The sequence below is a fragment of the Malurus melanocephalus genome, unplaced genomic scaffold (genome assembly GCF_030028575.1).
Source record: "Malurus melanocephalus ecotype Western Australia unplaced genomic scaffold, MMel_1.1 scaffold_448, whole genome shotgun sequence".
Lineage (NCBI taxonomy): Eukaryota > Metazoa > Chordata > Aves > Passeriformes > Maluridae > Malurus > Malurus melanocephalus.
In genome coordinates, this window is record NW_026623680.1 from 87,217 (window position 1) to 102,523 (window position 15,307).

Genomic DNA, 15,307 nt, shown 5'->3' on the forward strand with positions numbered 1-15,307 from the left:
TGGTCAGGAGAAAGCAGTAGCTGCACTTCAGACTTTTACTTCTTGGACTGCTTTGGATGTCCACACCAGGACAAAATGCATCTCTCAGAAATGCCTGTTCCTACCCCCAGACTAAACGGGGAGCCAGCCTGGCTCACCCATGTCTGGCTATCAGCAGAACAGAGATTTGAGGTTCGCTGAGAGGTTGCAACACCTGCCCTGCAGTGTCTCGATGCAGCTGCTGAGTGGTTGCAAAACCCCAAACCTCAGGTGACACCTGTAAAAGGCTGTTTTGGAAACAAAACTATTTTTTTGCGATTTAATACATGGGTCTTGCAAAAAAAAAAAAAAAAAAAAAAAAAATTGAATCTAACAGCCCAGGATTTTTTTTTTCCTGGGGGCAAATGTCTTGTCAGGATCGTGCTGGTTCTGCTTCAAGATTCTTGAGTATCAGAGCCAAATTAAAAAAAAAAAAAAGAAGTATGCTATTAGGAAATCATAGATACTGTTAAGGGCCTAAACCATTGTGCTGTTTCTGAGCATTATTCCCTAATGGAAAYTTGTCTTGTTTTTAGAATTACAGCAAGGGACAGGTTAAGATCAGCATCTAATGGAGGTATTCAGCCTGGCAGTTTCTGTGTTTTCCAGGCTGTTATTTCTTGTATTTGTGCATAGCCACTGTTACAGGTCTTAAATAAGAAACAAGCATCCCTAAAACATTATAAGGTGTTAAGACAGAAAGAGAGAACAGAGAAAACTCAGACAACACTCCCTACCCATTCTACCTATTCCTGGAGCATAAAAATCTAGAAAAGATTAAAGAGGAACTTCATTTTCAAATAGCAATCAATCCAGTGTCTTAATGTGCATCCCAGGCCAAATTCAACCCTCATGTAAGTGATTGGAACAGTCATGAAGGCAGGAAATTCATGGGGTCAGGCTTATATCTAAATTTGGCTTCGTGTGTTATGTGGGGGAGCTCATGTGGTTTGTTTTTTTTTTTTCCCTTGGAGTGAAAATACAGTTTTCAACCAGGATGGGATACATCTCTTCACAAATAATAAACAAATTCCCTGTGACAGAAGCTCAGCCACACCAACTTGAGCTCTGTGCAGCACTCAAAAGAAAAAGAATAAAGAACTGCTGCAGCCCTAACACAAGCTGGGATGAACACGACGAGTACCTGACTTCTGGTTTGAATTCAGCCGGCTCCTCTCCTCTAACAGAACAAATGGATCTTGCTTCCCCAAGCATATGGTAGCAACACATGCAGTTTACATCCCATATGGGATCTTTTTCAGGTGACCGTCTGACTGTAAAATGTCACAAGAAGTCACTTTAGATCCCCAAAATTGAATGCAGACACTCAGCATTCCCCTTATAAGCTCTGTCCACAGCTCCAGGAGAGGTGCTTTTATTGTGGTTTTTATCYGTGCTGCATTAATACCTGCAAGTTAGAGAGCACTGCAACGCCTCTGCCGTCATGCTGTGAAAAATGTAGGATTCCTTCAGATGTCTGTGGGCTAATTTAGCCACAGATGAAACCAGTTGGAGTGATATATAATGAGAAAGAATGGGATAGGAAAAACAACACTGCATGGCTATTGTGTAGCATATTTTATCACTTGGTCTCGGAGCACTTGGAAAACAGGGCAAGGAAAATCATCCCTGTTTCAAAGGTGGGGAACAAGAGGCATGAGCAGGTGACTTGTCAGAGCATGCCAAGGCAGTGACAGAGCTGGCATTAAAACCCCAGTCACAGGCCAGCCCTTCACACTGCCTCCTCCTCACATRTTTGTGTCCATTTAAAGAGATCACGTAATGCCTGTGAATAGCTCAGCCACACACATGTAAATGTGAGGGCAAAACACCACACAGAATAGGCTTTTTCATTTCCTTGGCTGCCTGCACCATCATGCTTAATTGGCACTGCTGTGTAGGCAGCACGATGAAAATGCCTGCAAAATGCAGATTTTAAAGGCTGGTATCAGAATGGCCTCCCTTCCACACGAGGAAAGCATGTGYATGCTCAGGGGGAAACTGGATATCCGGGCAAATGAGGCTGGGATTTCTGGCACAGCAGAGGATGCAAATCAACAAGGCATTAAAGTAAGTATATGGACAGAAGTCTGGAACAGGAAAAGAGAATATTTGTGCTTGATGTATTTATAAGGAAGACAGAAGCAGAAAGGGATAGAGCGGGRGAAGGAAATTGCTTTATCAGTGCACATGCATTAGATTTAATTGCTTTCATACTAGGAAGGCCAAGAGAGGAAGGATTCATRAATTTCCATCACAGGGGACTATTACAAATACCATGTAGGGCACAGCAAGTAACCTAGGCTGTGGAAATTCACCTTACAATGAACCTGAAAGASAGGGAGAGAGGTCAATGAGAGACCTCTGAGCCCAAGAAGAATGGTGATAACTAGGGGAAGGGAAGTAAGAGGCAAAGACTGTTGATGTTTTAGCCTAGAAAGATGAGTTCCAGATTAATGAGTGGCTCTTTTAAGCACATAAGAGAATGTGATAGGATTGCAGAGACGAGCAATGTGCTGTGAGATTCTCTTTTCAAAGGAGAAGAACAGAGGAAACCACTGACAAGAAGCATTAAAGGAATAAACAAAAATTAAAAGAGGTTTTGAGAGGGACAGAACTGCCAAAGCCTAAGAAAGAAAAGGTTTCTGCAAGGGGTAAAACTCATGTCACCAAAGGCAGTGTGGAGACTTATGGACTTGTTGGGAAAGAAGAGATGGCACATGGTGTTTGTGCCACCCACCAAAAAATGCACAAAGCACTGGGCCACTGTTCATCCCATTTCACTTACCCTTGCACAGGAGCACAAGAGAATTTTAGTCATGTGGCAAAACCCTTGTCTTGAAGGATCTTCCCTCTTTTTACAAACCAACCTTACATCCTTCATCCATCCTGACAGTGACACCATTGTTAACACCACTGATGTGACATGGCAGTGCCATGAAACCTGGAWAATTGTACCATGAAAATCCAAGTGTTTCACAGCACATCACACAGCCAGTCTCCAGCAAGTAATTTGCCTGCAAAATTGTTCCCTTAGCAAGAATTTKCAAAATTCAGAGAACTTGATCTGGGCAAGAAAAGGCTCAGTGAAACCATCTGAATTTCCTGCAGTCATTGATCTGATGTTTTTCTTTTACCTCTTCTAGTTATCCTGGTCCTTGTTATTGAACCTGTATATTAAGTCATGCCAGGCTTTACCTTTAAGTTTACATGCAGCAAATTTTTGATGTATGTTTTTAATCAAATTTCTTTGGTTTACTCAGGCAACAACTTCCCTGCTGCCAAACACCTCTGCCCAGCCTGTTGTCTTTCCATTTAGTCCAGAGAACCAGGTCAAGCCCCAGTCAAAGCCTCATTCCTGGGAGGCTCACACTGGGCTACAAAACTGATAATGACATGAGGACCGTGAGCCCAGTGCTCAGACACAGTAATTGCTCAACAGTCCATAAGAGAAATAATCACAGTATATACATAGCAGCCAGCACAGGGAGACCAGAGAGTCCAGAAAAACAAACATATTGTTCTCYAAAGATGACCTCTCGTTAACTTCTCTCTGCCTTCATCTAGACTGGAATTAACCTCATGAATTCAGGTAATTATTCTCTGTCCTGACTCTTGTGCGAGTGGCTTCAGAGCTGTCTCCCTGCTGTCTCCAGAAACAGCAGTCCACAAGGACATTTCAGATATTAATTGAAAGGGAAATGTTTGCCAAAGGTCAGTTCAAGCGGAAAAAAAGCCCCTTTCATTGTGGCTGGGGGGAGAGCAGAACAAATAAGTATCTCAAGGGAGGCATAGCAAGCTTTTGTGATTTATTCGGTGGAAGGCAGGTGACAACCAGTGAATCTTCCCCCTCTTATTTATTTTTGCCCASCCTTAACAACTTAGCACATTTCTAGCCAGGACATAGATCACCTCAGCMCAGTTCTCAAGAMWTTTTTTTTTYYYMKASWYKTGCACACACATGCTAAATCACACTRCTTATGACTTCGTGTGGATTAGTGCACAGGAATGCTTAAATGAATACTTGGAGTGGTTYATATCACTCACTAATGGCCAGCAACCAGTTTAATGCCAAATGGCATTGAGAGACAGAAGGGCATTCCTCTTGGATTTCATGTGAGGTCACAAAGCCATTGGGGATRCAGAGACTGAAGTTTAAGAAGAAAAAGGATGGGAAATTACCAAGGACACAATGAAGGCCTCCTGATGGTCTGAGGCWGATGCAGAAAATAGATAATAAATTATTTTAGCAAGGTCTTCTGCCACACTGGACATCTACCTCATTGCTGTGCAGACATTTCTCTATAGACCCAGACATCTCCGGCAGCTCTTATTCTGTTCTGGAATTTTTCATCTCAGACAAATGTAGGATTAYTTTTCTCTTATTTTTGTGTTACAGAAATATATGACATAAATGGAGCATCACATTGCATTTATTATTTAAGAGTGGGGGTGTTTTTTCTTAATTTTTTTTTTTCATTTCAGGCCTTTGTTCCACACTGTGATACATTCCTGGGTCCTGGGAAGCTGCGAGATGCACTGGGCATTCTAGGACTGAGAGAAGGGAATGGGCAGATGAATTTGATAATTCTGGCTGTGCTGAAAGTCTCTGAAAACCAGAAGGAAGACCCTGGATACAGCATAGTCCCCTGCCAAACACTGGAGGTGGCTCCAGGGTGTTCAGACCATGGGCCCAAGTTATCAGGCAGACATGGACTCAGATGCTTGGGATAGGAGGATTCCCAAAGTTTATAGGCATTTGGGTCTCTGTCCCCTCACCAGGTAAACACCTGGGTTAAAGAACACATATTCTCTTCAGTAGCCTGCTGGGAAAAAAAAAATAAAAAAACAAAAAACAAAAACAAAAACAAAAACAAAAAACCTCGAAGGGAAGTATAACATTTCCTGCAAAAATACTGAGCTCTACCATGAAAAACTAGCTTGGCAAAGTGTTGTGATACTGTCACAATAGCAGCTGGAAAAACTGCCCCCCAGTTTTTGCAGAAGTTTTGCTGTAAACTGTGTTCTCCTGCTTAAGCATTTCCTTAAGCATGTGCTGCATTTGTTTCTGCAGGCAGCCCCTGTAATGCAAATTCTGCATCTCCATCCTGGTATCAGACAACCAGGCACCTCTGTGACCAATGGCTCTCCAACAACTGGCTGAAAAAGAGGACTGCTTCAGGGAAAGGCACTCACTACCTCTTTTGGAGACAGTCCAGTCATTTAGGATGTAGAGGCTAATCCAGTTAAGCTATGTAATACAAATACTCTGCAGATTACCTTTTTAGCTGCCTAGCTAACAGCATACCAGGGCCTCCTTTATTTTCTGTGTAATAGCCTTTGACACCTGTTTCTCACAGGCAGCAGTAATCTGGAGGCAGGCAGTATGAGCTTGTTTTCAGAGACACTGAGTGCTTAAGGTCTGTGCAATTTCTGTGAGTTTATTTCTAGAGAAGGTTAGGTCCCATGTCAATAAATTAACCTCGCAACTCAGCAAGGCCCTGATTATTGTTACTTGCAACATACAGTATTCAGAGTAAATGTGCTTGTGATCCTTCTTCTGTCCACCTCAGCAACGGGGAAGAGTAGGAAAAGCCACCATGGCTCTGAGCATCAGCTGTGAGCAGTGGGACACAGCTTTGTCCCTCTGCAGAATGGGGCAAGTCCTAAAAGTTACAGGAGAAGCAWCTGCCCTGCTGATTATGAGGATCTCACAGGGATGAGTGATCTCTGGGTTGAATGCTCCCATAGTCATCCCCAGCATTCTGTTGAGCTGCTGGGAAAAGGGCAAGGAACCAGTGACTTTTCCTGTAGTCAGAGCTAAACCCTTCCAAGTGGCGGTAACTGTGCTCCCACAGCTCAGAATCCATCCTGCCTTTAGAAACCTCTAATACAGGTTGGRTTTGGTGGCCTCTCAGAACATCAGAAAAGCTTTTCCTTGGCAGACCCAGTTATTCCTGCTATGTGGACACCTAAAAGCTATGCAGACTAYAATAGTCTTTCAGAGGAGTTTATTTAACGTGCTTTCCTGAGTCCTTAATTGCTGTCTTGTGAATCCCAGTTACTACCCTGAGCAAATCAACCAKATTGCTGGAAGAATAACTATAATCTCCTGGTTTCCTTTTCCCAGGAAGACAACTAGTAAAATAGATAGTTCTGCAGTACTGAAACTTCCTATAGCTGTTTTTGATTGCATTGTCCTCCCTAGCGCTGCAATAAGAATTAAAAGTYCTCTCTCTGGCACAGTTTTCAGATTCTCTCCTGCTGGGAAGATGCTCTGTAATGCCCAGTGATTCACAGCTCTGATATTTCATGTCTAATGGAATTATTTCTGGACGGAATTGTTACCTTGCCTGAGAGAAGGACATTCATAAAGCTGGTAGGAGGCAAATTATATACATCTTCCCCTATCTCCTCCACAGTGCTTTTCAAAACCAAGTTATTTGGCTACACTTTTAAAAGTTCCTTCCATTGCAAGAATGCGTGAGAAATTTAAAGAAAACCATGGGGCATTGAAATTACACAAAACACAGAAAATTCAGGGTTACAAATGGACTTAAGAAAGACCCAGCTGTGTCACAGCATCAAGGATTAAGGCAGGGGGATGTGAAAGCTCTCTCTTCTTTCTCWGTAGACCATATTATCAATAGCTCTCCATTATAGGATTATATGCACATAAGGCATKTGTATAGATCACCACATGAGGTGTGTTTCTGTAATTGTTGGATTGGGATTAAGACATTTCATTGCTTGAAGTCAGGCTGAGTTTAAAGTGTTTTATACATCCCTCTGGTTCCTGCCTCTGCTCCTTTCAGTGGCTGCTGCGCCCTTTCGCAGGTGGCAGTGCCCCAGAGGAGCCCACAGGGTTTTGCCACAATGAAAACACCCTGGAGAGGTGYTTGTGCCATCCCCCTCTAGCATCCTGTCCTCAGAAACCCTCCAAAACTGCTCTGGGATTGACGGCAGAAATCTGAGCTGTGGAGTGGGTCTSGTAAGCCTGCTGGTGAATCATGCAGGCATCCTGTGGTGCTGGCAGACATTTCTTTTCAATTAGTTAAATTCCCAAAGTAAGCAGATATATTCCAAGTGATATCAATTACAAATATTTTAGTCTGCCTGGGGGAAGTGCAATGCACCATCTGTGGGGCCCCATTCTTAGGTTTGTAGGACAGGGACAAACCCACCCCACTGAGGCTGCCCTGGAGTAGGGGCTCAGTCCCACAGCAGGGTAGCAGGTCTCAGGATGTGATCACCCATCAGTGGGGCAGTGCTTTGCAGAAATCCAAAGGGTTTTGCTGGAGCTGAAGCCCATCCATGGGGACAGCATGCCCCAGGCATGTAGGAGAGCCTCCCAGGTGATCAGAGCGGTGCAGATCCCATCCCTACACCACAGGACTGCATGGCTGGCTGCTCTTCCAGCAGAAACATGTCAGGAGAGCCCTGTGTCACTCTCATTTCCAGCCTAAGCCAAGGCTGGTGTGCAGCTGCCTGCAGTGAGCTGACTCAGCAGGGCATTTTCCTTTGTGCACCACAGTGCTTCTCATTCCAGGTGCTCAGGGTTTTCTTTCTTTGTCACCCAAACAAGAAGAGCAGCCAGGCACGAGCACTCTGTCTGGCACTGACCCCAGTCATGGCTGGCACTTTGTCAAACACAACCTTTGGCACAGCAGCACCCAGGCCACGTTCAGCTGGGCACRGCACAGGGAGCAGGATGGGCAAGTTGGCCTCTCTTTTGGGCTGCAAACAGAATCTGGTTTCTGTCAGCCAAAGCAGGTGTTTTAACACCATTGAGCTGGCGTTACTGTGATCAGGCTGGTTTTTACCTTCAGAAGGAGGTGTCTGTCCCACGCTGTGGCTGCAGAGGGGCTGTGGGTCACACGGGCCATACCTGGGGCCATGGTGGGTTCCCATCTCTCAGGGCTGGGACACAGGCACCCCTCACACCTGCTTCCCACAGGAATTGGCCATGGAGCAGCCAGGGAGCCATGGAGTGCTCCTCCTCCAATGTCCAAATGGGCCAGGAGTGGGGCCAGGGAGAGCATTCCCTCGCCCTCAGGTGCTGGGAGGGTGAGTCAGGTGAGGCTGCGGGACAGGGCAGAAACCAGTCAGGTTTAATACTGATCTGATCAGTGCTGATCTCGCTGACTGTGAGATGGACAGGGACTCTGAACTCTCATAACTTCAGGGATGGTGGGACACTGGCACAGGTTTTCCAGGGAGATGTGGGTGCCTCATCCATGGAAGTGTCAAGGCCAGGTTGGATGGATCTACAGCAGCCTGGCCTAGTGGGAAGTGCCCTGCCTGAGGCAGGAATGARATGATTTTTAAAGAGCTTTCCAATCCAAACCATTCTGTGATTCTATGATTCYGTAACTTGTGTGAGTAATTTAGCTTTGTCCCTCCAATCAATATTATTTTSTTTTTAAATCACTAAGCATGACCTGCATTTGCCCTGCCAATTCTTCAGTACTCTTCTCCAGCTCTCCCTTCCGATCCTTACAGCTGGAATTAAGTTTTGGCTCAACTGAGTAAACTTTGATCAGCAAAGATTGCACATCTTGGTGCTCGTGTCTCTTTCTAGATATCTAATGCTTGTGCTGGAGCCTGCTTTGCTTGAGTGCCAAGCCCCTGAAAATAGGCCCATTACAGAGCAGCAGCATTCATTAATCCTCTCGTATATAATGCAGACCACAAGGAACTTTCCAAGGCATTTGGCAAGGGCAGGCAATGCTTTGACTGTGACTGTRAAGGATCTGTTGTCTGAATGGAGGCCCCCTCAGATTTCTTGCCCCTAGAGAAAAATCCTCTACACACATACACATAGAAGGGATCATCGGCCTTTACAGAGGCCACAAAGGTTTGGGATTTCTTCAAATAGTTGGTAACAAGATTGTGTAAGAATCAAATAACCTTGCAAATAGCTGTATCCCATTAGAGATGAGAGCAAATGCTGGGCTGAATTAAATGTTGATTGTGGCTTATGAAGTGTCTCTGTACACATAACCTTGGGCAAGACCCAGAAATTCTGGGCCCTGCATTTGAAAGGCAGCTGGCTAAATAGCCGTGGCAAAATAATCAAAAAAGCACTGTTTATTTGTTCAATACATTAACCAAGTGATTAGCTGAGAAATGGGAAACCCAGAAGAAAGAAGAAACCTTTCCCTTTGTGTGAAATCTGTTTTTCAGACTTTTCACTAGTATTATACATTGCTGGTAAACAAACTAAGCTCAATATATCTCAACTCAGCCATGAAAGCTTTCCCCAGACTGAATGATCAGCTCAGTGTGTTGCTCAGACCTTTGTGTAGCTCTTCTCTCATAAAATTTGAAAGGCAGCGAGATAATTATGGATAACTCACAARCCTGTCTTATGAGGGGTAAACATTAATTCAGGAGCTCTGGAGGACTTCAGGCAACCAAACCTTGGTGCCTYCTTGCTATTTAGTAATTCCTGAATTTCCCTTTCAGCAGCTCAGACTTTCACAGGCGGCTGCTTCCGCTACCAGACAATGAGTAAATCTGCTGTACGTGGTGTCATTCCTGATGTAAGCTGGTTCAAATAAAATATTTAATTCTGTTTGAGAATCCTTACTTTGTTCTCTCCTGGTTGTCCAGGCTCCCCACTCAGTCCTTCATAAGTTACACTAATCATTTGCAAATTCTTTCCACAGCCCTCTTACCTGCTGTAGTTACTGTGCTCTSTTAGTCTTGYMGTACACAGGGAAAAATGTTGTTTTWCCTCCYTCAGGAAATTACATAGAARCTTTCTGCCCCTCTTTCTCTGTTGAATCTCTAATTAATGTTAGATCATGTGCAGGWAATAAAAGAATCCCCCCACTGCTGGTAATATGCTGCAGAAGTGTTTACAGAGTGTGTGAACTGCTAATAAGCAAGCCTGCATTTTTCTTTCTAGGCATAGGAATAATCCTCTGCAGGCCATGAATATAGGGAGGGAGTGCCAAAGCACTGGTTTTGGGGCCATTTGAGGTGCTGTAGGTGGTCCTTGCTGGCCACCAGTCTCTGCTTTAAGTGCCCCATTGGACCTGTATTGGTCCTGTGGTCTCTGCTTTAAGTGCCCCATTGGTCTCATCTGCCATGTCTGTGCAGATGTCCTTGATGTCCTCAAGGCTGCCAGCTGTCTAAAAGGACATTAGAGTACCTTTGGGCCCCTGTCCTCCCCCATGGCCTCAGCTGGGATCAGAGACAGATTCAGTATTAGCTTTGGATCTGCATCTGGACTCTGGGCACCAAAGTTAATATGACTATTCCCTCTTGGGACACAGCACAGACCCAGTGCTTGCCTGTGTGTGAGGTCTGGATGTGCCTGCACAAGCAGGAGCACACAACCAGCCCTGCAGGGAGAGGGAACAGTGCAGGAGAGTCAGTCCACCCCTTGTGCCTCTGAGCTGGAGATGGATTAKGCTGGCAGCTGCCCCCACCAGTGCAGGGTCCTGGAGAGGGGCAGAGCACAGCCCTGCCAGTGTGTGGGGTGAGATATCARACCCCTGAGATATCAGGGGGCTATTGAATGAGTCAGATATGGGTAAGACTTGATAGATCCAAACTGACCCAGGGCTGTGCTCTAGGTCAAACAGAAGAGCAGGACTTTTATGAAAGGAAGGTTGGGGCTGTCGTGAGCCAGGCAGGAGCATCTCTGTGTAAAAACACAGAGAAAACAACACCCTATCCTTCAAGTACACTCAGCAATGAAAACAGCACTTCTACTGATTARAGCAAAATAAATGTAATGAGAAACACTGTAAGCTATTAGTGACTGCTACCTGATATGCATTTGTTTGAAGCCCTTTGAATGCTGATAAACAGTTTTCCCCGGTAGAAAATCTCCCTACATTATTGCTGTTTCCCTTACTAACCACATTTACAGTCATCACTAGTAAATTCAAGCAATGAATGCATGGGGAGTCTGCATGGCATAATAATGCTGTCTTGCACAGCCAGCACCCTGCAATCCCAGGATGCTTAACCTGCCCAAGTGGATTAATCCTCACAATGCTGTTGTACTGTATGTCAAAGCAGTGAAAGTCCCTATGGGCACTACAGAAACCCTTCAGAGCACCCTATTTCAGGGTCTGTGGGGCAGAAAGTCTATTTGGTACCAACCCAGGCCTCTAGGAAGTGTCAGACCTGCTCTGCATGAGCTGTGTAGACAGTCTACATATGTTCCATGAATCCACCCTGCTGGGATGTGTTTGGCTCCCAGCACACAGGCTGGGCTTTGCACATGCAGGAGGGTGTAGGTGGTTCAGTGCTCCCACACAATGATCCAGTGCTCAGGAGATGTAAAGTCCACCCAGTTCTTCTCAAAAGCACCAGAACAGCCGATGGTGTGAGCAGTTTGTGCAAGACAGAGGAGGGGCTGTCATCCTTTGCTGCATATGTTCCCAGAGGAATAGAACCATATGAAATTACCCTCCTGCAAATGTTGGACCCTCTTACTCACATGCTATACAGCAGCTCTATGCATGTGCTATAAAAATGTCAAGGGGATTCAGCTGTCTGGCATCCTGCTCAGATTCCTGAGTACAAAAGGAGTCAGCAATAACCAAGATGCACATTTGCTCTAATCAGAGCTCTGGGAATCAAAAGAGGAGCAGGTGATTGTTAAACTGGGCACCATGAAACATTTAACAACACAGCTTTGGTGTTATAAATGTGCCTGGCTTCACTGATAGTATGTTGAGCAACACAATAAAACTGATATTAATGTGGTTTTTTTTATGAAAGGGCTAGCAAAATGAGTTGTCTCACTCTCAGTGAGCACTAAAATCAGGTCAGTAAGGATATCTTAAATTCTGAGCATGTGAACAGCTCACCAGGTCCAAGAGGACCYATCATATTTTAACATATCTTGCCAAACTGGAACTTAATTCAAAAAGTAGGACTTACTGCAACCAGAAATATACTGTATTCCATGCATTTTCCTCCACATGCTGAACTGGAAAGCAAAACATTGATTCGTAGCACATACCCTAGTTCTGCATCATTGATGCAGCTGTATCTCTGCTGAAATGTTCACTGAATTATTGAAACCCTTGTAATGTTGTAAAGGAAAATGTTAATCTTAACAAGACACACACAAATGCCTGCAAAACCAAGAAATCAATTGTAAATAAGTAGATAGAAAAAAAAAATGTATCTTTATTTTCATTTCAGTGATATGTGTGGCCCTGCAGTGAACTCAAATTTAGAAAGGAATTGAATAATGTTTTGCAGCTGGTCAGGAAAAGCAAACTCATTTGCAGAATGTTTTTAAATATTGCAGACATTGTCCTAGTGTTACAGTGAAAAAAAAAAAACAAAAAACAATGGATTTTTGAAACTATTTAGAAACAACAAAGAAAGTGTTTGTTAATAGTTAACTCAGAGCTTTACCTGAAATATTAAATGCATACACCCAGCCATCACAAAAACTACAAATGTYATGAATTTGTTTACTACTGAGAAGGATTAGCTGAAGGGTAATCCTGTGTTGCAGTGCAGGGCAAAATGCAGCAAATTATTTCTGCAAAGGAGTACTGCAAGTTTCATCATGTGGTGCCCCTCACGTTTGCTTAGGAAAAAAAAAAAAAGAACAAAGCAAAGTATTTGCTTCTTTAGCCAAAATTCTGTTTAGGGAATGAAGTTACAGGGGAGATAGGCACAGAATGAACCAGTTCTTTTCATCCATCTCTCTTTGCTGCATCCAGCTCCTTGGAAACTGCTCTATTCCAATTCCACAGCAATATCCCCCTGCACCAGCCCACAGGAAKGTCGTGGAGGAGGATAATGCTCACAAGGTCTTTATATTTTTGGTGTCAAAGAGGAGTGGGATTTGGTATTTGGGTGGAGGACAGAAACAGGAGCCAAGGCACCCAGGAAATGAGGCAGCCAAGGCAAACTGAAGCACTGCTTCTCCACACATGCTTCCCAAGACCAGCAATTGAGGGGACAAGTTTAAAAAAAAGTTTATGTYTCTCATATTGTTGCCTGGAATCAAAAGACAAAACTCTTCAAACAATATTAAGAGCTGTAAGATAAAAAGCAATTCTTTAATGAAAGCTTTCAGGCACACTTGCTACAAGAGTTCTACAATTCTTACAAGGTTAATTAATTAGTACATCTAGCAGGTACATCCAGTTGGAGATAATTGCCCCTGTAACCCACCCTTGGGTGTGCCCCTTTGGAGTTGGTCCAGGGGATTGTTTGCCCTATGTCTTGTTATGCATCTCAAATTCTGCTGAAAAACAAGAATCCTCATTAGAAATTCTCTTCTTGAAAGTAGCACTAAACAGAATTTCAAAAATGTGTTARAAAGGGTTAGCTTACTTTATAAAATGTGAGAGAGGGCAGGAAAAGTACCAGAAACTCTACAATTATATATTAAAAACCTACAAAGCTACGAATACACAAGAAAGCTAAAAATCTTTAGGCATCAATACCACACTGTGCAAGCTCCCACCACACCTACATGTAGACTACACTGTGCTCATGCTGCTGGTAGATTCAACCATCAAGGTGCTATCTTGGAATGTTTCCTGTGATGCTGATTCCTAAAAAGGAGAGCCAGCTTGGAGCATCCAGATGAAAAGCAGCTTCTGCAATGGTGTTTATTGTCTCAGACATTTTCACGAGAGTAAGGCAATATTATACAGCTAACTATATGGTTTTATTAAAAATCACCACTACCTTGGTCCCTTTTGAAGAAGATCTGTGTATTTGCAGACCAGAATATTCTGCTGATGAGGAATTTTTCTCCTGGCAGGAATCCAAGCATCAAAATGTGGGTTTTTGTAGCTGTGGTGAGTAATCTGTCAGCAGGGAAACCATGACAGCCTAGAGGAGGAAGAAAAGAAAAAAAATCCAATCACATTGGAAACAGATAAGCCATAAAAATAAAAATAGGGGAAATATTTTCCAGCTCTGAAGCCTTGTGTTGAAAATGGTTGTCCTGACAAAAACGGCAAACTTAGATTTATTTGCTAGAATTTCAGATGATGAATCAGGCAAGAGCTGAAAATCAGTTAGGATGTTCTGTATTGTAGCTGATAGATTTCCTCAGWGTGGATGAAATATATTAATGGACAGCTTAGGAGCAATTCAGACAAGAATTTAGATTAAATGCTGAGGCCTTCTTGGCATGTTGTGATGTATTTTCAGCTGCTTCTGGGAGATGCTATAGGTACCCAGACATCTCATGGGCTGGCTTGTGGATTGCAGCAGTTTYCATTAGCATCAGTGAGAGCCACACTAGAACATGGGCTCTGCAATTYATCCCAGTTTAGCTACATGTTCTGTGGTGAAACATGGAAAATCCTCACTGAGGTTAACACTGTGCCATCCACCCCTGCTGGGTGCAATGGGAGCAATGGGATTGTCAGCTGAATAAAACATGGTGTTGCAGCAGTTCTGCTGTCCCTCCCTCACCTGTGCACACAACAAGCCCCACGCTGGCTTGGCTTTGACAAGGCATTACCTGCTTCACACTGCTGTGATTTCACAGCAAGCTCTGAGTGCATATTGTTGTTTTGGCCCAGCACTGGATTTATGAGGGTTCTCCTGGGCTGTGATCTTGCTGCCTRTCCTTCCTTTCCCTTCATCACTGCCCAGTGTGACGGGTCACCCCAGCACACAGAGGTGGCTGAATTACAGCTGTGCTGCCCCTCAGTGCTGCCCATTGCACTCAGCCCTGCTTGGATCTACAGCTGAACAAATGATCTATTCTTCAGCTTGCTCTCTCTGCTGAAAGTGGTAGAGAATACTATATAAACAAGGTACATCCATTCATTATTTTTATAGCTTGATAAAATACGAAGATGACATTTTTCTTATCCCCCCTCCAAAAAAACCCCTCCAACTATATCTGAAACACAAAGTAAAGCATTTCTTTTCTTTTAAAAAAATAATATTTAGGGCAATTAGAAACATTGCAAAATTAAAATAAAAAGTGTGAACATTTTTTTTTAATTTTAAGGCCAAAACTATGAACTTAACACAAATTTGTTAGTAATTTTGACTGTGTCAAATGTCTGAGTTTTTGCTGAATGAAACACTCAACTCATTGTTTATTCATTTGAAGCATATCTAGACTTCACCTCAGAGCTATGACAATGCCATTTCTGTTTTTCTTTTCACCTCTGAAAGTTTTCACTAGTTTTTGTAAACTTGGTGGTTCTAAAGCCAAAAATAATTAATAGGCTACTGAGATCTGGCAGTAATTTTCTGAAATTCTAGGAATGCTGAGAGGGGAGTTATAGTTTATAGTAAATGACAAGTGGACTCTCATGGTTCC

General features: G+C 43.5%; 1 protein-coding gene across 1 annotated transcript in view; it reads right to left on the bottom strand.

The window, feature by feature from the left end:
- Positions 1-13,087: 13,087 nt before the first annotated feature.
- The window catches only part of OTC (ornithine transcarbamylase), a 31,642-nt gene continuing 29,422 nt past the window's right edge, over positions 13,088-15,307 (bottom strand). Inside the window, exon 10 of the mRNA XM_057380339.1 lies at positions 13,088-13,851. Coding sequence (XP_057236322.1) covers positions 13,792-13,851 — 60 coding nt within the window. The 3' untranslated portion in view covers positions 13,088-13,791. The remainder of the gene's footprint in view (positions 13,852-15,307) is intronic.